The sequence below is a fragment of the Urtica dioica genome, chromosome 8, assembly GCF_054948205.1.
Source record: "Urtica dioica subsp. dioica isolate 48M chromosome 8, U.dioica_male_clone48M_v1_H2, whole genome shotgun sequence".
In the NCBI taxonomy this organism is placed as follows: domain Eukaryota; kingdom Viridiplantae; phylum Streptophyta; class Magnoliopsida; order Rosales; family Urticaceae; genus Urtica; species Urtica dioica.
In genome coordinates this window covers 39,247,214-39,272,572 of record NC_142763.1, presented here as the reverse complement: position 1 = coordinate 39,272,572, position 25,359 = coordinate 39,247,214, and the positions used below count along the sequence as shown (strand labels likewise).

Below are 25,359 nucleotides of genomic sequence, written 5' to 3'. Positions count from 1 at the left end.
ATTCTATTTTTGAAATAGGGAATAGATCTTATCATAGAAACATAAGTATTTTTTACTCATTCAAGCAAAACTTTAAATTGGTTATGAACTCAATAACACAGCTTAGCATGCATATTTTGGCCAAATTTTGATAGTAATAACGTACCGACTTTAGGTTAGCGTGCAAAACATATTTATCCTTCTCGAGTCCATTCTAAGTCCTTTTTTTATTTTTTAATTGTAGTACATTCTAAGTCTAACTAACAAAAAATTTCCAGCAACCAACCACACCAAAGACTAACTCTACTCCAGTTATTTTTAACAAATTTTTTAAGTACTGATATATGACAATAAAATATAAATAGCGTCAGGACTATCGGTGTTCTAGCGATATTTTGAATGCTACATTATCGTCTCTGAGTAACTTTAAAGCTATACCGACTTTAGGTTAACGTGGCTTAATTTGTCTCTACCAGGATAAAGAAAGAAAAAAACGTGACAAAAAAAAATAATCTTCTCTCATGTGAACTCATAAAAATAATAATTCGTAATCCAAAAAAACAATTCTCAAAAGCCACCAAAATAAGTTCTCTCTCACATTTCGTGTACCCAAAAACAAGCTTTGCCCTCATCGTTAGGCTGTCATGTCGTTGGTTCCAAAAGCTCGCCGGAAGAAATATCTTCACAAACCGACACCGACGATCATCGTCGTTGTCGTTTTATCCCTTCTCTGTCGTATCTCAGTCTCACAACTCAACGACGAGATTCAAGCTCTCATGAAGATCAAAGCCTCTCTTACGGAGTCAAACGATCAACAAAACAAAGTCTTCTCTTCGTGGAGAAACGACGATGATTCTCCGATCTGCAAAAACTTCACCGGAATTCTCTGCGACTCCAATGGCTTCGTCTCCGAGATCGATCTCTCGGCGCGAGATATCTCCGGCTCTGTTCCTTTCGACGCGATATGCTCTCTCAAATCGCTGAAGAAGCTCTCTCTTGGCGGTAATTCGCTGAGTGGAATAATCTCCGACGAAGATCTCAGAGGCTGTACGGAATTACAGTCTCTGGATTTGGGATTGAATTCTTTCTCTGGGCAAGTACCGGACTTGTCTCCTCTGAAGACCTTGAAGCTTTTGAACCTCAACGCCAGTGGATTCTCCGGAAAGTTCCCATGGAAATCGATCGGAAACCTCACCGGCTTGGAGCTCTTGAGCCTCGGAGACAATCCTTTTGAGCGGACCTCTTTTCCTCGGGAGATTCTCAGGCTCGAGAGGCTGTACTTCCTCTACCTGAGCAACTCGAGCCTCGCCGGAGAAATCCCGAAGGAGATCGGAAACCTCTCGCGGCTCGAGAATCTCGAGCTCGCGGATAATGATATCGCGGGAGAAATTCCCCGGAGCATCACGGCGCTGAAGAATCTCCGGCAGTTAGAGCTCTACAACAATTCCTTGTCCGGCAAGTTACCACCAGGTTTTGGGAACTTGACGGCTCTGGTGAACTTCGACGCGTCGATGAATTTACTCTCCGGCGATCTCTCCGAGCTGAAATCTCTGACTCTGCTCGAGTCTCTCCAGCTCTTCGAGAACGGATTCTCCGGAGAGATTCCACAGGAGATGGGGGATCTCAAGTCGCTGAGAGAGATTTCTCTGTACCGGAACAAGCTGGTCGGAGAGATTCCGAAGAGGCTCGGGTCGTGGTACGGGCTCGAATTCATCGACATGTCGGAGAATTCTCTCACCGGAGAAATTCCACCAGGGATGTGCAAGAACGGAAAGATGACCGACCTTCTCATGCTGCAGAACAAACTCTCCGGCGAGATTCCGGCGAGCTACGGCGATTGCCAGTCTCTGGAGAGGCTCTTGGTGAACAACAATTCGCTCTCTGGCCCCGTCCCGGCCAAGATCTGGAGCCTCCCCTACCTCGTGAGGCTCGATCTCTCGATCAACGCCTTCGAAGGCCGAGTCTCACGGGAGATCGGAAAAGCCGAGAGCCTCGCTCAGCTCGTCTTGAGCCACAACAAATTCTCCGAAGACTTTCCTGAGGAAATCTCTGGCTGTTCGTCGCTGGTTTCGATCGAAGCCAGCTTCAACGCCTTCACCGGGAAAATTCCCAAAGAGATTGGGAAATTAAAGAAACTAAACGATCTCTACCTCGACCATAATCGATTCTCCGGGGAAATTCCGAGCTCCTTATCTTCTTGCGACTCGGTTGTCCAGGTGAATTTGGCGGGAAATCTCCTCACCGGCGAAATCCCCGACAGCCTCGGGCTTCTCGGCAATCTGAACTCGCTAAACCTGTCTGGAAACCGACTCTCCGGCGAAATCCCCCGAAGTCTGGCCTCTCTCAGACTAAGCCTCCTCGACTTGACGCTCAACCCGGGGCTCTGCGGCGGCGCGATGGCCGGAGAAAATCTCTCCGGTCTCCCTCGATGTCGCTCGGGAAAAGTCAGTAGCCGTGGGTTGGGAGCGATCGTGTCGGGGCTCGCGGCGCTAGCCCTAGTCCTCCTCGCGGCGCTGGCCTGTTTCTTGGCGGGAAAGCTAAGAAGTGAGAGCATTAGTCCGTCGATCACGAAATCGGAGTCTTGGAACATGAAGCCCTACCACGTGGTGAGCTTCACCGAGAAAGACGTCATCGAGTCGATCAAGCCGGAGAATCTCGTCGGAAAAGGCGGATCGGGAAGCGTGTACAGAGCAACGCTGAGGGACGGGAAAGAGATCGCCGTGAAGCACATCTGGTCCGAGGACCGAGAAAGTTGCCGGAGCACGGCGGCGATGCTGGGGAAACCTAAACCTAGGGTTTCGTCGCCGGAGTACGATGCTGAGGTGGCAGCGCTGAGCTCGGTGAGGCACGTGAACGTGGTGAAGCTCTTCTGCAGCGTCGCAGGGGAGGAGGGGAATAATCTGCTGGTGTACGAGTACATGCCAAACGGCTCTCTGTGGGACCGGCTTCACACGCGCGGGAAGTCCGACGAGGTGATGACGTGGCGGGTGAGGTATGACGTGGCGCTCGGGGCGGCGAGGGGGTTGGAGTATCTTCACCACTGCTGCGATAGGCCGGTGATTCACCGTGACGTCAAGTCCAGCAATATTCTGTTGGACGCCCATTGGAAGCCAAGGATTGCTGATTTTGGGCTCGCCAAGATCGTCCATTCCGGTGGGGATTGGACACGTGTCGTCTCTGGGACGCTCGGCTACATTGCTCCAGGTACACACAAGAGACTAATTCAAAGATTTTTTTATTTTTTTTTTAGTTTTGTTAGTTTGTTGGCTACTCATCAGTTCACATAGCTTTCGGACAAATTACATGATATTTAAATGTATTATTAATCATATACGATCGAAATGTACAAGTTACATAGCCCGTACATTTTTATAGGTGAAGAAATCTTACTATAATCATGCTTTCTTTCCTTACAACGGATTATTATCATATTCACTCTTTTTTTTTTTTAATGCATATCTCAAATAGTTTACATCTTTTCAGATCAAAATATACTACCACCCCTCTATCAAAATTGATCTTGTTTTGTTTTGTTGTTATTTGTAGAATATGCGTATACGTACAAGATAACCGAGAAGAGTGACGTGTACAGCTTCGGAGTGGTACTTATGGAATTAGTTACGGGAAAGAGGCCGATAGAGCCGGAGTTCGGGGAAAACAAGGACATAGTCCATTGGGTTTATAGCAAACTTGAGGACCAAGAAAAAGTATTCGATCTCGTGGACCCAAGCATCTCCGAAGCCTTAAAAGGAGACGCGATCAACGTTTTGAAGATCGCCGTCCATTGCACGTCGCGGGTCCCAGCTCTGAGGCCGTCGATGAGAACGGTGGTCCACATGCTTGAAGAGGCTGAGCCTTGTGAGCTCAAAGGCATTACTATTGTTGAGAGTCATATAAATAATGACAGCCAAGACAAGGGGATTAAGAGTTTTGATATGTCACAACAAGAGAAGCAATAGTATAGTTCTATTAGTATCATTTTGCAATTCTCTCTCTCTCTCTCTGGCCCCGAAAATAATAGTAAAAAAGTTCGATTTTTTTTTTTTGTCGCTCAGTTTAGAGAGTTGCTTTTGTTGGCTATTTAATGAATTAGCCAACACATATGTATTATAGGCAGAGCTGTATCATATGAACTATTTCTATTAAAAAAAAATGTCAATTTCAGTTATCTCTTGCCCTATGGGAAAAGAGAAGACAAACTTTTGATTTGCTTTTTCGCAAGATATCTTATCTTATCTCTCTATGTATATAATAAAAGTTCATTTTAAAATTGATTTTGTTAATTTTTTGTTTCGTTGGTAGGATTTAAATTGATTTAGTTGGCAACTTGGCAGTTGGCACACCACATTGTAATTTTTAATTGGTTTTTCTTAAATACAAAATAAATAAAACCAACCATGCAATGCTTTAGTTCTATACAAATAGGGATTAAATAAAAAAGTATGCTATGAAAAACAAACAAAAAGAATAATAAATAGTAAAATAAACGAAAAATAAACAATTGTTTTTTTGTTTTGTTGTAAAAAAAATATTAAATCATTTTTCAGAAATTTAACGCTACGATTACGAAACGTAAGAGTTTTATTATTTGCTGAAAATGCGGTCACTTTATATTTCTCATCCCATTTTTCTCTCTTCTTTCTCAACAATCACTTCCTCTTTACTCTCGTCATCACTTCCCAGCTTCAGAGTCTCAGGTACTTTCTGTTCCTCTATCTATCGCTACACAAAGGGAATCGCTCTGTAAGTTGAATTTTGGGGTGTTGCAATTAATTACTTCTGTAGGAATACATTAAAAATCAATAATTTATTGCAAATGCAGAGAGACACAAGGGTTTTACTGTGAGAGTGAGGTCACAGTATTCAGGTTACAAGGGAGAGAGCAATTCAATGGAACCAGGAAAGGAGATTTCGGATCTGAACAGAAATCTCTACCCAGTTGTTGAGCCGTACGGTTCAGGGCTTTTGAAGGTTTCTGATATTCACTCAATCTACTGGGAACAATCAGGCAATCCAAATGGCCACGTGAGTAAATATTATCTTTGGTCTTCTATTTTGTTTTGGATTGTGATGTGATTATAAATGTTACTTTTGCACAGCCAGTTGTGTTTCTTCATGGGGGTCCAGGAGGAGGGACATCTCCGAGTAACCGGAGATTCTTCGACCCTGATTTTTACAGAATTGTTCTATTTGATCAGGTAATTTTTTATTTATTTATTTATAAACTTTGTGCTAAAGTATTATAATTTTATCAGCGGGGCTCGGGTAAAAGCATACCCCATGCTTGTTTAGAAGAAAACACGACATGGGATCTGATTGCCGATATCGAAAAGCTTCGGGAATATTTGGAGATCCCAGAGTGGCAGGTTTGGGACATCACTAATTTAGAGACCCAGAATCATAATTTTTATTTTATTTTATTTTTTGGAAGAAAATTGATTTCTTCGTGGTTGTATAGGTTTTCGGAGGATCTTGGGGAAGTACGCTATCCCTTGCATACAGCCAATCCCACCCAGATAAGGTTCTATTCACACCCAAAATCGGTCTATGATCGATCTCGTAGAATGATTTTTTCTCGCCTTTGATTGTATCGAGGTAATTTGTGACCGTGTCCGATATTGTGGTTGAAAAAGGTTACCGGGATGGTTCTCAGAGGGATTTTTCTTCTGAGAAAGAAAGAGATCGATTGGTTTTACGAGGGCGGCGCTGCAGCTATTTTCCCTGATGGTCAGTCAGTCTTCATTATTTTATGTGATTCTTTTTGTTACTTCTCTATAGTGAATATAAATATACTTTAAAATTCTGTCATATAAAGTGTAAAGTGATTTTTTCGTGTCTTGATCACAGCTTGGGAAGGGTTCAGAGACTTGATTCCGGAGGATGAGAGAGGGAGTTTCGTCGCCGCTTACAGAAAGAGGTTGAACTCTGACGACTTGGAGACACAAGTAAGACTCAGTTTCTTCTGGCATGAACCGTATTTTCAATTTTAAATTAATTTAATTGAGGTAAAAGGAAAAGAAATAAGACGATTGACGAAAAGAGATCTGCAAAGTTTGTATTACGGTATAGTGATACGACCTGGCGAATCCCATAAGTTGTTTTACTTATATAATGACGTTAAGCTACTCAAGAACGACAGTAAAATAAGAAAGACAGAATAATTCTTTTCATAGCCTCCAAAATGATTACAAGTTTAGTATCGTTACTTAAATACCCCTCCTAGATAATATCTTAACTAACTAATAAACTAACAATAATAAATAATTAGGAAAATAAAATAAAATAGAAGCCGTTCGTATGATTCTAGTTGTTTTTCAACTTACGGATTAATTTTATTCGCTGACGAATTCCTATTATTGTATCTCTTTTTCACATTCTTTAGTACGCCGCTGCTAGGGCATGGACCAAATGGGAAATGATGACGACCCATCTTATCCCAAATGACGAAAATGTCAAGAGAGGCGATGATGATAAGTTTTCATTGGTATGCCATGGCTATATACTTTCAAACATATATAAATGTATATGTGTATACATATAATGCGTTTTTTCTTTGTGCAGGCATTTGCGAGGATTGAAAACCATTATTTTGTGAATAAGGGGTTCCTTCCTTCAGATTCGTACCTTTTGGATAACATCGATAAGATACGACACATTAACACGACAATCGTACAGGTTTGATTAAAAATAAACAACTCAACAATGTTGAGGAATTTTTTTATAAAAGGCGAATCGAAATCGAATTCTTATGGATGGGATCGCTTTGCAGGGAAGATATGATGTTTGTTGTCCAATGATGTCGGCTTGGGATCTTCACAAAGCATGGCCAGAAGCTGATTTTAAGGTGATTAAAATAGTTAGTAAAACAATGAAATTTTGTAGAGATCTACGATTTTATCTTAATGAAGTGTCTCATGAAACAGATTGTGACAGACGCCGGACATTCTGCTAATGAACCCAGAATAGCCGCAGAACTTGTGGCTGGCAATGAAAAGTTGAAGAACTTAATAAAGAATGGACCATAAATAACAGAGGGCTAATTTGTAATAATCATACAAGGAATTAGTATTATATTTCCTCTGTGGTGGTTCCGGCCTAGAATCAGAAATTGGGCTTCAGCTTAAATAAATTGAAGATAGTCTTTTTAGACTACAATAAATATGCGTAAACAAAAAATAGAGGCTTTTGTCAATGATATTTAACTGTTGAGCTGTTTGTTATTATTTCACTTGTATATTATTTTAGTTTTGCTATAAATTTGAAGTTCCTAAAACTGATGTCATACATGCATACGTCGTACAATAATATAGAATCGTGTATACTTGAATGATTTACAACCATGAGAAAATGACAAGGAAAAATAAAATAGGCTCGTGAAGCCAATCTGTTTTCAATTGAGCATTGATAAATGATTATCTATTTTCGACACAGGCGGGTCTCACTTTTTTGAGGACCAATAAGAAGTTATCATGTCTCCGCTGATGGCGTTGATACCATTGACTAAAATTATACGAATGTCATACAATACAAAATCGTGTATACAAATGAATAACAGCCGTGAAAAAAAAAGGAAAAAAAAAATTAGACTTTAAGAAAGTACAATTCAATGATGTAATTGAACCACAATGACATGATGACGTAACAAGTTCAAGGCACTCTTTTTGTGCAACTCCTTGGGACGTGAATGGTATGAAAGTTTGGCTCCCTTGGAATTGTTGTCCTTCCTCTTGACACTGATCTTGGTCCGCTTTCGCTCCGTGGCCTTTCCTTTATAATGCCCAGCCTGGCTGTCTTTCTGCTCGATCCAATGCTGAAAAATAGTAGGATTGTTTGTTATTATGTCTCACCTGTAATTTAATCTTTTTATGTCGTAACTACAGTAAGTTTATTCTCACCCTTGAGGCTTCTCGAGACTTTCCGGAAACCTCGTTGTTCTTTCTGAGCTTTTGTATGAAATTTTCGGAGCTGTGCTAGTCTTTTCCTTCGGAGATACGTGTTCTTAGCAACTTTTCTAGGGAAAGACTTAAAAATAAATAAATAAAAAAATTAACGGCGCTCTTTTCTTACCGGTTTGACATCTATTTTATCCATTCTCGTCCCAGTTTGTCGTCGGACATTCTCATCAACGTTCTCCTGCTGAGAAACGAAAAACTAGTAATTTTAAAAAACTTCCCGCTAATATATTTTTTTTATCGAGAATATAATAATAATAATAATAATAATAATAAACTCACCTGGCTTGGCGTAGGAGTTTTTCTTGATGATTTTGGTTTAACCGATGTGGTTATTTCCCTTAACGGCGTTACGAGTTTTTTCTCGAGAGTTGCTTCCTTAAGAATACCTCTTTCCTGAAATGAAAGGCAAGAATTTCAAATATATCCCTAACTGAACAAAGTGGTACTGTTTTTTTAAATTTTTATTACATCAGTTCTTAGCCTGAAAGGCTTGGGATTTGTGGGCTTTGGTTTCCTGTACTTTGCCTCTTGAGCTCCACCAGAAGTAGCAGCAACAATACTACTCTTTTTCAATGGCTTTTTGGTTACTTGTTTAACCTGGCATTGTTGAAATTATGTTAACACCTTTAGCCAAAGAAAGAGAAAAAAAAAACCTGGAAAATTAAGCTACAATAAAACACTCACCACCTTCTTAAGATCACGGCTGGATAGAATCTTCTCGCCAGAATTACTGCTCGGTACTCTGCAATGGTTTCGTATCACAAATTAGTTTCCATAATTGCTTCGGAATCAAAGATTTGTGGGACGTTTCTCATACCTGTTTATATCAGAAGCCATAGTGTTTTCCTTTTCATCACTCTCATTTACGACTTCGATTTCATCCTCTGCGACGATGATGGAAGGTAAATCGTTTTCTTTATCATCACCATCTGTATCCCTGAGGCCGGCCATCTTCACCACGCCGGACTCCAACTTCTCTCCCGAGTCCTCTTTCGAGCTCGATAATATTGGAATGTCAGTATGAAGCTTTGGTTTCTCACTGATCTCCTTGGGATCACTGGATTGCTCTAAATCCCCTCTTTCCCGTTTCTTTCTCTCGACCTTCTTCAGCGAGTCAAAAACCCTGCTCTTGACCTCTCTTCCTTTGAATTGCTTCCTCGCAGTTCTATCCAATGGTAATAAGAACGTCGGATTCTTCTTCACACTCGCTAGCTCAAGCTTCGACATGGCAGCGCATAATTTTCCGACCGGTGTTTTTGTCTCCAATAGTCGCTTCTTTCCCGTAGCGATCTCGAGCTTTTTCATGGCAGCGCATAACTTCCCAACCGGGGTTTTCAGCTCGACCGAGGTCTTCACTTTAACCTTAACCTTCTTTGGAGAGCCAAAGACAAGGCCTTTTGCTGTGACCTTATTGTTATTAGTCTTTGGCACTGCAACACTCGGTTTCGGTTTGGGATTCCGAACACTTCTGAAGCCTTCAGTGTGATTCGAGATTCGCTTTCTATTATTCCTTGGAGTAGTGAAAGCTTTGCTCGCCACAGCATCGGGTTTCTTTAAGTTGGCTTTCGGGGTGGTTGTGAGCTTCGAGAGAGGTTTGGTTTTGTCCTTCGCGTAGATCAATTTTCGAGAAATCGAAGAAGCCACAGCTAGTCTAGAGATTCTAGACTTTGCCGGTTTTGCCGGAACTGTTTGTGGGCATTTCAACGTAGGACTACACAAAAACCACAAAATAAAAAAAAAATCATTTAAATAAACATTATTTTTATTTGAAACATCAACGACGCTAGGCAATTTTTTTTTTTTTTTTTTTTTAAATTATTATGTACCTGTTTTTGGTTAGCATTTTTCTAATCTTTATGTTGGGGCTTCTTGCTGCCATGACCTGAAAAAATAAAACGTAATGAATTATAGTTTTTTTTTTCCCTGAACATATTTGAACTCATAAACTCTAAAAACAGAAAATGATGAACCAACCCGAAGAACAAAATTCTTGTTTATTTCCTCCCAGTTCAGCTCTTCTTCGTGTTTCTGGTCACATCCTTGAAAAAAAGAAGGAAAAAAACACAAAAATAAGGTATTGGCCTGAGTCTAAGAAAAATAGGTGCCAAATATAATGTCTCGATTTAGAAATGTAGGAAGAAAAAAAGAAACACAAACATTATCTTACAAAATTCTCGGGCAAAACCTGCCTAATTAATCAGAATTTAATGGAAGAATCTATATACGAGAAAAAATCCCTAAGAATATCAGGGCAAAAACATCGAACCCTAGTCTGAAACAAAGAGAAACACAAAATGCAGAAATCTGAACAAAGCTCTAGCAGTTTGAACTCTGATGTGCGACTAAGGGGAGAGAGAGAGAGAGAGAGAGAGAGAGAGAGAGAGAGAGAGAGAGAGAGAGAGAGAGAGAGAGACGAACCTACTCGTGAACAGAACCAGTATCGATCATCGGGATGGTAGTGATCAGGTACGGTGAGGTCTACAAACTTCGGTGCCTCCATATCCTCGTAAAACTCATCCTCCGTTTCTGTACCTTCAAAAGGTGGTTCCGATGCAATTATTTGGTCAAAATTCTTCATTGTTCAGAAGAAGAAGAAGAAGAGAGATAGAGCTTGAAGAAGAAGAGGAGCGTTGTTAGGGTTTGGATCTGAAGAGTTTCTATTTTTGTTTGAATTCGAAGTTGGCGTAAGGATTTGGCTTTGATTTTTTGTGTCCGGGAAAAGTAGCCGTTAGAAAAGAGGTTTTTTCCTTTTTGTTTTTTGGACAGGGATGTAATAATATTGAATGTTTGGGGTGGTTTTGGTAAGTTAAGTGTTACTGAATATTTGTAACGGGAAGATCGGGTTCTGAACTTCCGGTCCCACTTTTCCCACACGAATGAACGCCGAAAGGCCAGGCCCAGATTTAATTATTCTGGCCCAGCATGACGCGTCCAAAATCCTTTCGTATAGCAAAAGTCTTTTCAAACTTAATACATAATGTAATTGTGATTTTTCTTTAGCATTAAAAATGATAAATTTCATCTCCCTTTGAACTATAGCAGCTGTAACAGTCTCTATTCTATTTTTTTTTTCTTACAACCGTTTCCCTCGAACTTTTTTATTTATTTCAAAACAACTCACCCGTCAAATATTTAACAGAATTTAAGGGTAAAATCGTATTTTCATTTTTTTTATCATTATTAATATTAAAAATAAATATTTAAATCATATTTTTCAATTTTTTCAAATAATTTTTAATATTAAAAATAAATATTTAACATAATTTGCTCTCTCTTTATTTTTTTAAAGCACAATAATTTTTTAAAGATAATTAAAAAAAATGGAGCCACTAAATTAAATCGAAGTGTTAGGACATTTGATTTTTTTTTTATATACAACTTTTTTTTTTTTTTTTTGTATGTTCAAAAGAGAGAGGATGTTTTAAATTTATATTAATCAATATATCTATATATTAATAATAGTATTTGGATATAAAAAAAATGTATTAATAACATATATTAAGGTTATATTGGTAAATTCTATTTCAAACTCATTTATATGCTGATACGTGTCTAACTCAGTTAAAAAAATAGACGAAAGGAGCAAAGTTAAAACATTTGTAAATTTTGAGGGGGAACGGTAGTAAGAAAAAAAAAATAGATTGGAAGTTGTTACAGGCGTTATAGTTCAGGAGACAAAAATAAAATTTATCATTTTTTTTAATAAGAATTGACTCATTTACCGGTCTAAAATTTTTAGAAGAATTTGTTGCAACTAATCAATTCTCTAGGTTTTTTTTTAAGATTCTAGCTAAAGTTTCATTTTATTAAGAAAATAATCCACCAGGCTCGCAGTAAATTAATTAACTAACGATTAAATTTTAGTTAATTAATTTATTGCGGGCTTGGTGTGCTATTTTTTTTCTTCTATAAAATGAAATTTTTGTTATTTTTGAAAAGAGTGTTATTAAACTACTGATCTAATTGCCCCAAATTTTTATGGAATTTGAATTTGTCAAAGCTATAGAATTTTCAGTGACTTATAACCATTATTCATGCTCTTATCTTTTTCACAACTCATTCATTAATACCATGCTATAAAATTATGTATATCTCTGACTACCTTTGCTTTCAAATTCAACAAAATTCAAGTTAAATTAAGGGGTTTATAGCATCTATCTTCAAATCTTGATCGAGTATGTCATTATTTATCCATAGAGGCCGTATATTAAATAAAAAAAAATCAATTTTGCTTCTAAAATTTATAATTCGAACAAGCGCAGTGTACTTTTTTATTATTTTTTTATATATGAACCTATGCAGATCAAGAGAGACATTCCCCTACTCGACAGCCTATGGAGATTGACAGCGATATTCCCATGCTCAACACAATCCCGAGAGATACAATTTCGCGCAATAAAATGTGCTACCTGATTCGTAGACCGCTTAAAAAATACAATCAAACATTTCTTAATTCGCTCACTAAATCTCTACACTTAATAAGTAAGCCAAAAGAAGAAAGCATTTGATCTTCGCTTTGCACAACGTTCAGTACGATGATAGCGTCCGTTGACGAAATAGATAGAAGGAAAAGAGAAAAAAAAAAAACATAATGAAAAAGTGGTTTAGAAGACTGATCAACACAAGGGAAGTAATTAGTGTTGAGACGTAAGACTTTGTTTAATAGGAAAGAAGGAAATATGGGTGGATGGATTAAATAAGATGGAAAAGAAAGGAAAGGAAATTGGTGGCTTATAATTTTCTCAAATGTTGATTGGTATAATAAGAGGAAAGATTATTATCCATCCATTTGTTTGTTTAGTATAAATATAAAAGGAAGAGAATCATTAAATTTATATATTAAAATTACTTTTATACCCTTATATGATTAAAGCTTAATTTATATGAACTTATCTAGACCAAAACATATATATAAATAATACAAACACACACACACACACACACACACATATATATATTACAGAGACTATAATATTGCACATACATTTGAGGTTTAAAAAAAAATTAGATACCTGTGAGATTTTTTTAGCAGATGTGGTGTGTTGAGAGAGAGAGAGAGAGAGAGAGAGAGAGAGAGAGAGAGAGAGAGAGAGAGAGAGAGAGAGAGAGGGTAAAGAGTACGATTTTACCATCAATAATATGGTTATTATTGTAAATCTTCAAAAAAAAACTTGTTATCTCCTTCTTCAATCCGTCCAAGTTTGGAAGGATAACTTTTTTGGTGGGTCCCATTGATTCATATCTTTCATAGGATCCTTCTCATCCCTCCTCTCTTGTGTACCAAACACCAAAAATTATAAAGGGAAATGGCCGGATCTACTACTAAATTCAATGATTTGGACCAAAATATTGAGTTTATTGTTTTGGACACTTTTAGTAGTTGCTTAAGTGAGCAAATACATATTTGCCCTTCTTCTTCATTCTTCACGTTATCTTCTTCTTCTTCTCTCCTCACCCGCGCGACATTGGAGAGCAAACAGAGCAAGGAAAAAAAAATTTCAGACCACATCATCCAAGCTCTCTTCCAAGCCGGCCACCCAAAATCATCACCACCACCTTTCCTCGCCTTCCTTCTTCCTTTCCTATTCCCGCGCGCCACCACCGAGTCTCCTCCATCGCGCGACTCACAGCCACCGATCCTCCACCGCGCGCGTGCCGGCCGAGAGAAGGGAGAACGCCGCTGCCGCTTAGGCCCAGCTTGGACGCGCACCTCGACCACTCCGATCATTTTCTCCTTGCTTAGCTCTCTCGCGTGGATCGCTGCCAAGGAACGAGCCCAGGCGCGCGACCACCGAGTCTCCTCGAGCGCTCGACCGCCATGAAGTGTGCGCCGCCGCGAGCTAGGAGAAACGCCGGGAGGGAGAGATAGCTTGTGGAGGAGGCCGGATTTTAGGAACATAGAGAGGTGATGAGATTTCTTCAGATTGGAATCCATGTTGATTAGGGTTAGGTTTTGATTTGGGGGTTTTGGTTGTAAATGTGTTTTGATGATTTTAGTTGAAGATTTGAATTGCTTTAGGTGATGATTCTTTTTGACGGTTATGGGTTTGTTCTTGGTTTTGGGCGAGTGTTGTTTTGGATTGGGTCTTGGCCGTGAGCTTGGTTTGCTTGTGTGTTTTTGGCCATGAGCTAAGGTTGGCCGTGAGCTTGGTTTGCTTGTTTTTGGCCGTGTTTTACGTTTTGGCCGTGTGGTTCTTTTGGCTGGGAATTCTGAAATGTGTTGTTGTTGTTTAGTGTCTTGTGATAGAAAATCTGAGCCTCGGGAGTTCTTTGTGTTTTAGTTGATGAATCGCTCAGTTTGGTTTGATGATTGATTTGGAAAATGGATTTGGGAGTTATATTTTTGTATGGGACGTATGAGATTTCAACTATTGTCATTTATGTTTAGGAATTAAAGACGTAAAAAAGACATAAATTACTGAAATTGTAACATATAATTAGTCATTAAACTATAATAACTGAAATTAGTTCCAAAAACACATACAACTATAATAATTCATCCATTCCTCTCGGACAAAGGAACTGGACTGTTGCATGTAGTCCGATTGTGACCAACTTCTCCACATCGCGAACACTTCCTAAGAATAGGCTCTTCCCCTTGAGAATGTATCCGTCTCCTCTTCGGTCTACCGACGACACGTGATCTGTATGTCGGAGGCTGGTCTCTCATTTATACAAAAAATATGTTCATTCTCATACATGAATAAGAAAATTCAAAAATCAGAATAACTTTAGATTGATATGTATAATTGTAATAAAAACTGTCATAAATTGTAGACTTATATGTCTACAGTTAACAACAATTGTAGATATCGACGTCTAGAGTTGTAGTAACTGTAGACTTATAATATCTACAATGAGACTATTTGTATATATGTATATCTACAATTACACCAATTGTAGATATACATGTCTACAATTCTTGTAATTGTAGACATATAGGTCTACACTTTCAACAGTTGTAGACTAATAAGTCTACAACAGCTGAAGGTGTAGACCTATATGTCTACAATTACAAGAATTGTAGACATGTATATCTACAATTACAATAACGACGTATGACGGGGACAGTCTACAATTTCAGAGATTGTAGACATGTATATCTACAATTCAAGAACGCGAAAAAAAACTCAAATGTCCAAAAACATGAAGAACAACACACAAACAAACCCAGCAACAAACAACACAGAGATGGCGGGTAATGGCACCAACAAACCCAGAACGACACAGACTCGAGAAGGATTCTCCGATTGGTTGAAATCGCTGAAGCTCTTGGTTCGAGATCGGTCGCCGGATCACCGCCGGATCGCCGGATCACCGCCGGATCGCCGCCATGAACAACGTCGTGATTTAGAAACAAAGCCATGTGCTGAATCTCAACAAGGTTCATCCTCATGTGCTCACGCGCTCGAGCTCGTCGGTGGTGAGCGAGGACGACCAACATAAAAAGGTAAGCTTTTTTTGTATGTCAAAATGAACGAGAGAGAAAAACAGAGGAGAGAGAGAGAGAGAGAGAGAGAGAGAGAGAGAGAGAGAGAGAGAGAGAGAGAGAGAGAGAGCTGTGAGAGGTGAGAGCTTTTTTGGCTTTATGAGCAAGTTTTGGATTAAAATGAACAAAATTAAAAATTAAAGGGCAAAAAGGGTAACAAAGATTTATCTCTCCTCAGATTGGTAGTATAATTGTCCAAAAACATGTACCACAACATTTTGGTCCAAACTTTCCAAATCACTACTAGTTGTGGCCATTTCCCAAATTATAAATCTATCCACTCGTGGTACCTAGGATAGCCCAGTGGTAATTCCATACCACCTCCTGTGTGGAGGTCGTGGGTTCAGTCCCCACTGCAGCAAAGCTGCCTTTAAAAAAAAAAATCTATCCACTCAAATCCTCTTATATTATTTCATCCTTCCTAAACCACTCTTACCAAACAAAGTGTAAGAGACGCAAGTTTTCTTTTTGTTTTGGGGCTTTGAGAAAGCGTATAATGAAGAGTAAATGCAATAATTATACTGAGTCAGTGAATAATAATTTATTATAAAATAAAAATTAACAAATATATAATATAAATTGGCCTGACTTTCCAAATGGTTTGTGAATAATCGGCTTATGAATGGTAACCAAGGATTTGTCTTTTTATAGATGACTTTATACCATCTCCTACCCACCCTTAATTTGGGGTGGGATTGCTCCAACCCACCTCAAATTTTACCCCAAATTTGGGGTTGATAAATAGTATATCACAAAATTTGGGGTGAAACTATTCATCCACCCCAAATTTGGGGTGAAACTATTTGTAATTACAAATCCACCCACAAAAAAAATTAATTTGTAATTTAGACCCTAATTTAAATAATTTATACAAAAAATAGATATTATCAATTAAAAAAGAGAGTAAATAATATGACATTGATAATAATACATAACATTAATTAAACACAGACACTACAAGAAAAAAAGCTTTCAACGACATGTAAATAATGTCATGGATGAGATTTCATGACATTTTTTAACATGTCGTTGAATGGGGGTGCTGGGAAAAGTTTTTAGCTTTTAATGACATTTAAAAAATGTCGTTACTAGAGTTTTAAATATATTTTCAATGACATTTTTTAAATGTCATGTTATTGGTTTATTTACTTGCATCAAAATAATTCATGACATCTTTAAAATGTCAGCCTTTTTTTTTCTTCCTCTTTATAGAATTATTCATGTCTTTTTTACCTTTTCATGACATTCTTGATATGAACCTTCAAGTGGATTATGAATCGATAATTTTGTAAATCAAATATCATTATTTTGTTTTAAAATATATTAGTCAACGAAATTACAATAAAAAATAGGAAATTGAATTGAAGAATGGTACATCGTATTTCTATAAATAACAAATTAATCTTTACATTTGTAAAAAAAAAAAAAAATTACAATTTAGCTTTTGAATCCCATTGCGTCACTGTAATAGCCAGTAAGGCACTTCGTCGAATAAGTCGCGTGCAGACTTTGAACGAACAGAGATTGAAGCTCTCACCAAGTTGCCTAGGAACCAACTAACATCAGCTTATAGAAATATGATAATTGATCATAAAGAGATGAATCCGTTTGCTTGTTTGTCCCACTATCTTCACTTTTGCATTCTGGTAAAGAACCACACAAAAAACATTCAACTAACGTAGATAAGAATTGATTTTTTTTACAACTAGTAGAACGTAAGATTACCTTACAGAAGAAAACGAGGTCGAGATAGTAATGCGTAAAGTGAGAAATTGCATAGAAGAAGAAAGTCTTGATCAAGCAAGGAAGTTAGAGACAAGAGAAGGTATAATTGTGGAGGAAGACAAAAAAACCGCAATTTTGGTCTTCTCTGGAGAGAATGAAATTAGATACATCACACAACTTCACCCAAGACCCAACCAATTACAATTCTACGGTTTATTTTTGCATATATTTATATCAGTGTGAAACTATTAATACAATAAAGGCTTATAAATAAACTGCCTTGTAAAAAATCGTGGGAAACAAAAACTTTACGAGGGAAAGTGAAATTAAAAAAGGGAAAGTGGTTACTGAATATTAAAAAAGGGAGAGTGGTTATGATTTTAAAACTAGATGGAAATATTTTATTTTTTAGTTGATAATACGTGAAAATATTAAGAGGGAAATATATGCCAACGAACTTGATGAATGCAACAAATAATAGGCGGGTTCTAAAAAAAAACAAATGATAGGCCAATTAGAATAAAAATAATAATAATGCAAATTTGAAGAGACTTGAAATATACTTAAAATAATAAATGAAAATCAAATATCGTTTTATGAAATAAAAACAGTATATTGATTATCTTTAAGGAATGTGAGTTTTTCTTCTAATATGTTATAAATATATACAAATTACATACATAACTTCTAAATATAAAAAAAAATGTCGACAAAAATATATTCTGACATTATTTAAAAAGTCGTGGTATTCTTGATTTTACGACATTTATGGATTGTCATTAAATACATAATTCACAACATTTAACTTGTAAATGTCACTAAATATACCAAATATTCTTTAGTTACACAAATTTATGACATTTTTCGATTACATGTCATTGAAAACATGATACACCGACATTACCTAATAAATGTCATTAAATATGTGTAGGTAAAAGTCATTTTTCTTGTAGTGAGAACTTTTTTGGTGGGTCCCATTGATTCATATCTTTCATAGGATCCTTCTCATCCCTTCTCTCTTGTGTACCAAACACCAAAAATTATAAATCTATCCACTCGTGGTACCTAGGATAGCCCAGTGGTAATTCCATACCACCTCCTGTGTGGAGGTCGTGGGTTCAGTCCCCACTGCAGCAAAGCTGCCTTAAAAAAATAATCTATCCACTCAAATCCTCTTATATTATTTCATCCTTCCTAAACCACTCTTACCAAACAAAGTGTAAGAGACGCAAGTTTTCTTTTTGTTTTGGGGCTTTGAGAAAGCGTATAATGAAGAGTAAATGCAATAATTATACTGAGTCAGTGAATAATAATTTATTATAAAATAAAAATTAACAAATATATAATATAAATTGGCCTGGCTTTCCAAATGGTTTGTGAATAATCGGCTTATGAATGGTAACCAAGGATTTGTCTTTTTATAGATGACTTTATACCATCTCCTACCCACCCTTAATTTGTTGTGGGATTGCTCCAACCCACCTCAAATTTTACCCCAAATTTGGGGTTGATAAATAGTATATCACAAAATTTGGGGTGAAACTATTCATCCACCCCAAATTTGGGGTGAAACTATTTGTAATTACAAATCCACCCACAAAAAAAAATTAATTTGTAATTTAGACCCTAATTTAAATAATTTATACAAAAATAGATATTATCAATTAAAAAAGAGAGCAAATAATATGACATTGATAATAATACATAACATTAATTAAACACAGAAGAACCAGATATTGAAATGGAGTCAAATGAGGGTGTAAGATTTCAACAATTTCTTGATCGACATAGAAAAATCAAAGATAAAGATGCTCACATAGCCGTTCGTAATGCGTTAATTGATCATTTATGGAATGAATATACTAATGGAAACGCGTAACGAGTATCAATGTTTTTACTATGTGCTTTATTTTTTCATGTGTGTTTTTTTATTTTATTATAAATATTTAATTTTACCTATGAAATGCAATGTTTATGTAATATCTTTGTTCTATTAATGTTATCCAGAATAATATTTGTTTTTATTAGTTAATTTTTATATTTTAATATTATAATATTAACATAATATTTAATATAATTATAAATTAATTTAATATTGTTGACATAGAAAAATAAATTAATGTTTGATAAGATTAATATTGGCATAAAATATTAATAGAGGAGTTAATATGAATTAATATAAAGTAATATTGAAAAGTATAAAAAGAGAATATTCTTTTTGGGGTATGATTTGGTGTTGTGGGTTGGAGTGTAAACACTGTAGCTGTACCAAATTTGGTATGAAATTATACCAAATTTGATTTTTGGGTTGGAGATGGTCTTATAGAAAAAAGAGTTAGATATATGGCTTGTTTGGATAATTTATGTAAAATTTAGCATAATTTTTTAATAATTAAGAAAATAGTACAACCACTATAATACTCATGCGAAATACTATGAGAGAGCAAGATATGAGTAATTATAATTTTAATCGAAGATAGTCATTGAACTATCTCATACAATTTTTTTATTTATAACATGCAACGAATATACATGTATAGGCTTTCCAACTCTAGAAATTCACTTCGAAGACGTTTATCCCGAAACCATCCGAGAAATGAGACGGAATTGAAATCCCCATTTAACACCATTTAGTACCATTTTTTTAAGTTTGTATTTTTTTAATTGAAAATATGAGACTTTTTTTTTTATTGCATTCATGTTTGAAGTAAAAGGAAAAAAAATATGTGAAATATGAGAATTTCGGAACTGCGAAATATTGTACCAGGAATTTTCGATACCGTGAAAAATGGTTCCGGGATTTCTCGGTACCATTTTTATGGTTTGGGGAGTTCCAATTTCTGTAAAATATGATACGGGATCAGAGGATCTCATTTCTCGGATTCCACATGACCAACTTTATCCAAACGCAACTTCGGTGATTTGTGTTTTAAAGGGACGGAGAAGCTGCATAGAGATGAACTCGAGTTGGTCCGGAATTTGATATAGGCGGATATCGATTATACAGTTGCTTGGCCCGGGGCCGTTTTGGTTTTAACAAAAATACATGTGATTTATGTTTAGAACGTTCAATTTAATTAATTGTGTCCTATATAGTTGTGTCAGCATAAAAAGTACTAAAAATAAAATAAAACCAGAACATTCATACAACCTTTTGGGAAAAGATAAATAATTAAAATTTCTAGCAAAAATAAAAAAAATAAAACAACTTTCATAGTGTTGACCTGTAAAATTAGTACAACAATATCTCACGAAAATACACAGACTCCGAGTACAAGGGCTCCGAGTACAGAGATGATTTAGGCAAGACTTTCTCTTTATACAGACGAATCTAATACAAGAGAGCAGTGTTTTCTAGAGGTTTTAAGTGAAAGAAAGTGCGTGAAAAAGTTCCTCCTTAGTTCTGTGCCGCAGCCTCTATTTATACTCGTCTGGTGTGGCCTCGTGGTCGTGTCTCTGGCGGTTATTCTGGGGAACGTGGGGTGATCAATCCCACGTTCTGGACGGTTTTGGGTAACTGCCTCTTATCTCTCGCTGAGGTGGACGGTTAATACTCTTCGTATGGTTCCTGAACTGTCAGGGTGTGCGTTTTAGAGTTTGAAACATGTTTTCTTTTGGTTTTGACTAGTCTTTGACCCACGTTCTTCTCTTCTCTCCGAAGTTCTGATCGGTGGGTTTCGTTCTTAACTTATGAACGGTTCGTTCCTTTTCAATGGATGGCCATTGGGTTTACTTAACCTGAGCTCGGTGCTGGATTCCTCTTGCTGCTCGAGAGTCCGACTATTCTACTCGGTGTCCGACTAATTTATCCCGTAACAGCTGCCCTCCAGTTTCTTAGTATTATTAGCAAAAATGGTAAGGAACTATTTCGGTTTTACTCATGACCGTGTTCATCTTTGCTTATTTGTCTCGGGACGATCCGAGTAGAATTCTACATTCTTCTCTTTTTTGCAGGACATCGTACGACGTCGTTTGTCTTTTGGCATTGCTGAACCGTGGTGTTCTTTGCTTCGACGGTCAGATGTGTTTGGCTTCTTGGACAAGCTTAATCCTCGCCGTTCGTGTGGTCTTTATATAAGGCCTTTTCTCAACTTTTGGCTTCATTTTGCTTTTTCTTCTAAATTTTAGTCTCGGAGCGTTCTCGGCTTGATCTGCTTATTCAGACTGTGCTCTTAGCTCTCTCGCTTTTTGCTCGGATCTTCCGATCTTCAATTTCGCGGGTAAGTCTTTTTTATCATTGATCTGATACATTTTTTTTTGAGATCGTTATTCGGTGATCTGTATTTTCCTTTATTTCTCGTATTCGGACCCTTCGGACTTTAGGGATCTTAGTTTCTCACCTTCCTTAGGGCTATGGGAGGACTTGTGCGTCCTGATCTGAGTTTTGACTCCCGCGTTTTTCGACGGTCGGAGCCTGATCCCGATAGTGTTATCTTGTCGGATGGGTCCACGTTTCCTTTCCTCAGGAGTCGCGTTTGGTACCATGTTCCAGAGATAGGATGGGACCGCCCTGTAATGGCTTTTGATGAATCATGCGTGTATCCCAGTCCTGAGTCCGAGGGGGTTGATAACGAGAAAAAGGTTTTTGACTCGTCTTCCCTGTCGTGTAGGGATACTATGGTTTTGGAGATATCGTCTTCGTCCGCTTCTTCGAGGGAGAGCGGGTCGGAATCTCGTGATTCGACGAGCCTTTCTCTTTCGCGAGATCGAGGAGATGGCTCTTCTCAAGGCATTCCGGGTCCGAGTGGGAGGACATTTGGGGTCGATCTCCCAGAGGAAGAGGACGAGGCCTTGGTTTTTGAACGGAAATAGGGCCAGTTTTCGGCCAAAGTTTGGACTTCTCGGGTTACCGAGAAATATATACAAGAGCTGAGGGAGGAATTTGAGATAGCTGAAGGAATTATTATCTCGGCACCTTTGGAACATGAGAGGGCCGATCAGCCTCCTGCCGGGAAGATAGCGTTTAATAAGGCTATTTTGAACGTGATCGGAAGGTTGCCAATGCATCCTCTCATTTCCCAGTTCGTTTCTGACCTGGGTTGTTCCCCTACCCAGCTCGTCCCCAACGTGTATAAGATTTTTGTTGGGATGGCCGTGCTATGGGTGAAAGTCTATGATCGCCCTGTTACTTTGCAAGACTTTTCGCAGTATTACTCGTTTAAGTCGGCTCCAGGGCAACATGGTTACTATTATGCTCGGGCCAATGATGATCAGTCTAAGGTGGTTACTCGCCTTCCGACCAGCCAGAAAAATTGGAAAGACTATTTCTTTTGGGTTGAAGGGAACGCTTCTTATGAAAGGTGCCCCATAAGGGCTTCGTTCTCGGAACTGGGTGTGACTCTGGTTCAGAATTCTTATTTGATAAACTGGGCCAGGTGTTTGTTCTGGTTTCCTCATATGTTTTATGTTTGGTTCCAGGTTCCCTTCCACAATATCCCGAGGACGAGCGACCACTCCACTCAGAGATCTTTGATATTTCAGAGGCTGATCGGTCGACATTTGTGTTGTCGGACCCATATCTGCTCGACCAATATTATTATTACCCCTATTCGAGTGAGTATTCTATTTGTCCCTTATCAACTTGCATATGTTCCAGTCTTTTCTCGTTTTCATTTTTTTTGTTTCTTAACAGAGATTGCCCAGATGGCGAAAAAGAAAACCGCTCCCGAGCTGATCCCTCCCAATCCGAAACGTGTTAAGGCTTCCAAGGCCTCGGCTGCCAGCAAGCGGGCGGCCTTGTCTGCTTCGAAGGTTTCGGAGCCTCCGAGCTCTTCTCCGGTGAAAAGCCTGGCCGAACCTTCTTCTGCCTCCGACCCTCTGGCTCCGGTTGTTACCTTCCTTCATGAGCGTTTTCCTGCCGAGAAGGTCCAGGAGGTTCTCGGGTCTGAGCCTTTAGAGAGGCTTAACCAGGCTACCGACTCGGTGGTTTCGGTACGTTTTTACTCATCTAGTCGGCATCTTTTCCCTTTCTTGACAACTTGTTGTGGCTGACCTTTTGATCATCACAGAGCTTCGTCAGCATGACCGGTCTTGTCGGGCTGCTAGGCTCCGAGCTCACCTCTTTGAGACAACGGAATGATCGATTTCTCAAGGAAAGAGATGCGGCCAGGGACGAGACAGCAAAGGTTCGGTCAGAGCTTGCTCGGAAGTTCCGAGCAGATCTTGAGGCTGCTCGCTTAGCGGCGGTGGAAGAGTACAAAGCTTCCGAGGACTATCGCGACATGCACGATGATCTCTATACCGCTGGAATGACCGAGGCCGTTCGGCTCCTTGGTCCGAAGAATCCTACTCTGGATGCGACGGACCTCGTTCTCGATTCGGAGTCAAGAGCTAGCGATGATTTGGGTGGAGGAGGCGACCGGGAGTAGAACTTATATTTTATTTTTTTTGCTTTTTAATTTTTGTTAACCCGCTCGGGTTTTGAACAATTGATCCGTGGTCGGATTTATAATCCGTGTGTTGATTTATCTAAGTTTCTGACTTTGGCGAAAAAGAGTAAAAAGTATTTCTGAATTTTGGCAAAATAAAGTATAACTAAGTAGATTTTCTCTAAGTTTTTAAAGCAACTGAAACAAGTGATTATCCTGCCGCCTAGTTTATTTTGCCAAGAATAATAAAAATTATGCGATTAAACACCGAGTATTGGAGCAAAAGATAATTAACTTATGAAATTTGAGAGTACGTGCGACCAAGCCGCTTTTTGAAATGTAAAAACAACACTTGCGACCAAGCCGCTTTTTGAATGTTTAAAAGATAAAAAATTTAAACGTAAAATCGGCGAAGGTGCTCAGCATTCCAGGGGTTTTTCTCCATATCGCCACTCAACTGTTGTAGTCGGTAGGCCCCGTTTCCGAAGTCTTCTCGGATGAAGTAGGGTCCTTCCCAGTTTGCGTTGAAGGCTCCTTCCTGGTGGATTTTGGTGTGGAGAAAAACTCTTCTGAGGACTTTGTCGCTGACTTTGAATGATCTTGGTCGGACTTTCCTGTTGAAATACCGAGTAACCTTTTGCTGGTTAGCTAGATTTCTTAATCTGGCTTTTTCTCTTTTTTCTTCTAACAGGTCTAGGTTAATTTTTAGAATGTCGTTGTTTACCTCTGTTGAGTAGTTTTCTCTCCTTACTGTTGGTATCAAGACGTCGGTCGGTATGGCAGCGTCGGAACCGTATGCGAGGGAGAAAGGCGTTTCGCCAGTTGAGGAGTGCTCGGTGGTTCTGTACGACCAGAGAACTTCTTGGAGCATATCCACCCACTCTGACTTTTGTTCGCCTAACTTTGTTTTTAAGCCGTGTTTTATTGTCTTGTTGACTGCTTCCACCAAGCCGTTGGACTGTGGTCTGACTGGAGTAGAAAAAACCTTGTTAATGCCATATTTTTCGCAAAATTTTTTGAAAGAATCGCAGTCGAACTGAGTTCCGTGGTCGGATACTATTTTGACTGGTATTCCAAACCGAGTAATAATATTCTTCCATACAAATTTCTCAATTGCATGGGCTGTTATTTTATTTAAGGGCTCGGCTTCAACCCATTTTGAAAAGTAGTCGATGGCTACAATCGCGTACCTGCATCCGCCTCGGCCTGTTGGCAAAGCTCCGATTAGGTCTATTCCCCATTCTGCGAATGGGATCGGGCATGAGAGGGAGATGAGTGGATTAGGTGGAAGCCTCGGGATATTTGAAAACTTTTGACACTTGACGCATTTTTGCGTCATGCGCCGAGCATCGGCTTTTAATGTTGGCCAGTAGAGTCCTTGCCGGATGATCTTTTGTGCCAATGCTTCGCATCCGATGTGACTTCCGCATATCCTTTCATGGATCTCTTTGAGAGTGTACTCGGCTTCGTCTTCATCTAGACATTTGAGTAGAGCCTGAGAAAATTCTCTTTTGTAGAGATTCTGACCTTCGAGGAAATATCGAGCAGCTCTGAATTTCAAGCTTCTAGCCTCATTTTTCTCTTTGGGCAGAGTTCCGTGCTGCAAGTATTCCCTGATCGGAGTTTGCCATGACTTTCGTTGATCGACCTGAAGCACATGGGGAGCTTGCTCAATGCTAGGTTGCCCAATTTTGATCACTGGGATTGATTCCGAGCCGGATCCTTGAGTAGCATGCTTCGCTAATGCATCGGCCTCTTCGTTCATGGCTCTGGGGACTTGGGTGATTTCGCAAAGTTCGAATTTGCTTGCTAGGTTTCTAGCTTTCTCGGCATATAGCGACAT

General features: G+C 38.5%; 4 protein-coding genes across 5 annotated transcripts; 2 read left to right on the top strand and 2 right to left on the bottom strand.

The window, feature by feature from the left end:
- Positions 1–402: 402 nt before the first annotated feature.
- On the top strand, positions 403–3,957 carry LOC149389732 (uncharacterized). Its single transcript, XM_089624259.1, has 2 exons — positions 403–3,183; positions 3,526–3,957. Exons 1-2 carry the CDS (start codon positions 624–626, stop codon positions 3,936–3,938), a joined length of 2,973 nt encoding a protein of 990 aa, XP_089480385.1. The 5' UTR covers positions 403–623; the 3' UTR covers positions 3,939–3,957.
- Positions 3,958–4,520: 563 nt separating this feature from the next.
- Positions 4,521–7,202, top strand: PIP (proline iminopeptidase). Its single transcript, XM_089624263.1, has 11 exons — positions 4,521–4,676; positions 4,802–5,004; positions 5,079–5,177; positions 5,235–5,345; positions 5,438–5,500; positions 5,613–5,706; positions 5,827–5,924; positions 6,362–6,463; positions 6,541–6,654; positions 6,749–6,823; positions 6,903–7,202. The coding sequence occupies exons 1-11, from the start codon at positions 4,577–4,579 to the stop codon at positions 7,002–7,004; spliced, it is 1,161 nt and encodes a 386-aa protein (XP_089480389.1). The 5' UTR covers positions 4,521–4,576; the 3' UTR covers positions 7,005–7,202.
- A 372-nt stretch (positions 7,203–7,574) lies between these two features.
- LOC149389730 (neurofilament heavy protein) lies at positions 7,575–10,689 on the bottom strand. Of its 2 annotated transcripts, none has more exons than XM_089624260.1 (10): positions 10,353–10,689; positions 9,909–9,973; positions 9,761–9,816; positions 8,752–9,645; positions 8,619–8,676; positions 8,403–8,531; positions 8,214–8,327; positions 8,047–8,115; positions 7,875–7,960; positions 7,575–7,789 (listed from the first exon to the last, which is right to left on the bottom strand). In XM_089624260.1, exons 1-10 carry the CDS (start codon positions 10,510–10,512, stop codon positions 7,627–7,629), a joined length of 1,794 nt encoding a protein of 597 aa, XP_089480386.1. In that variant the 5' UTR covers positions 10,513–10,689; the 3' UTR covers positions 7,575–7,626. The 2 variants fall into 2 exon arrangements, with proteins under 2 accessions (XP_089480386.1, XP_089480387.1); XM_089624261.1 differs by having other exon boundaries at positions 8,622–8,676.
- Positions 10,690–23,705: 13,016 nt separating this feature from the next.
- On the bottom strand, positions 23,706–25,359 carry LOC149389729 (uncharacterized). Its single transcript, XM_089622708.1, has 3 exons — positions 24,939–25,359; positions 24,365–24,581; positions 23,706–23,739 (listed from the first exon to the last, which is right to left on the bottom strand). The coding sequence occupies exons 1-3, from the start codon at positions 25,357–25,359 to the stop codon at positions 23,706–23,708; spliced, it is 672 nt and encodes a 223-aa protein (XP_089478834.1).

Excerpts from the sequence above, each read along its gene's own strand:
- PIP (XM_089624263.1), top strand. The coding sequence starts at position 4,577 with ATGCGGTCACTTTATATTTCTCATCCCATTTTTCTCTCTTCTTTCTCA. Across the intron at positions 5,178-5,234 it reads GAATTGTTCTATTTGATCAG|CGGGGCTCGGGTAAAAGCAT; the intron begins GTAATTTTTTAT and ends TAATTTTATCAG. Across the intron at positions 5,501-5,612 it reads GCCAATCCCACCCAGATAAG|GTTACCGGGATGGTTCTCAG; the intron begins GTTCTATTCACA and ends TGGTTGAAAAAG.
- LOC149389729 (XM_089622708.1), bottom strand. The coding sequence starts at position 25,359 with ATGTCGCTATATGCCGAGAAAGCTAGAAACCTAGCAAGCAAATTCGAA. Across the intron at positions 24,582-24,938 it reads CCATGAAAGGATATGCGGAA|TCAAAATAGTATCCGACCAC; the intron begins GTCACATCGGAT and ends TTGGAATACCAG. Across the intron at positions 23,740-24,364 it reads CTCCAAGAAGTTCTCTGGTC|GCGGCAGGATAATCACTTGT; the intron begins GTACAGAACCAC and ends AAAATAAACTAG.
- LOC149389732 (XM_089624259.1), top strand. The coding sequence starts at position 624 with ATGTCGTTGGTTCCAAAAGCTCGCCGGAAGAAATATCTTCACAAACCG. Across the intron at positions 3,184-3,525 it reads GCTCGGCTACATTGCTCCAG|AATATGCGTATACGTACAAG; the intron begins GTACACACAAGA and ends TGTTATTTGTAG.
- LOC149389730 (XM_089624260.1), bottom strand. The coding sequence starts at position 10,512 with ATGAAGAATTTTGACCAAATAATTGCATCGGAACCACCTTTTGAAGGT. Across the intron at positions 9,817-9,908 it reads ACAAGAATTTTGTTCTTCGG|GTCATGGCAGCAAGAAGCCC; the intron begins GTTGGTTCATCA and ends TTATTTTTTCAG. Across the intron at positions 8,532-8,618 it reads GCCGTGATCTTAAGAAGGTG|GTTAAACAAGTAACCAAAAA; the intron begins GTGAGTGTTTTA and ends CAACAATGCCAG.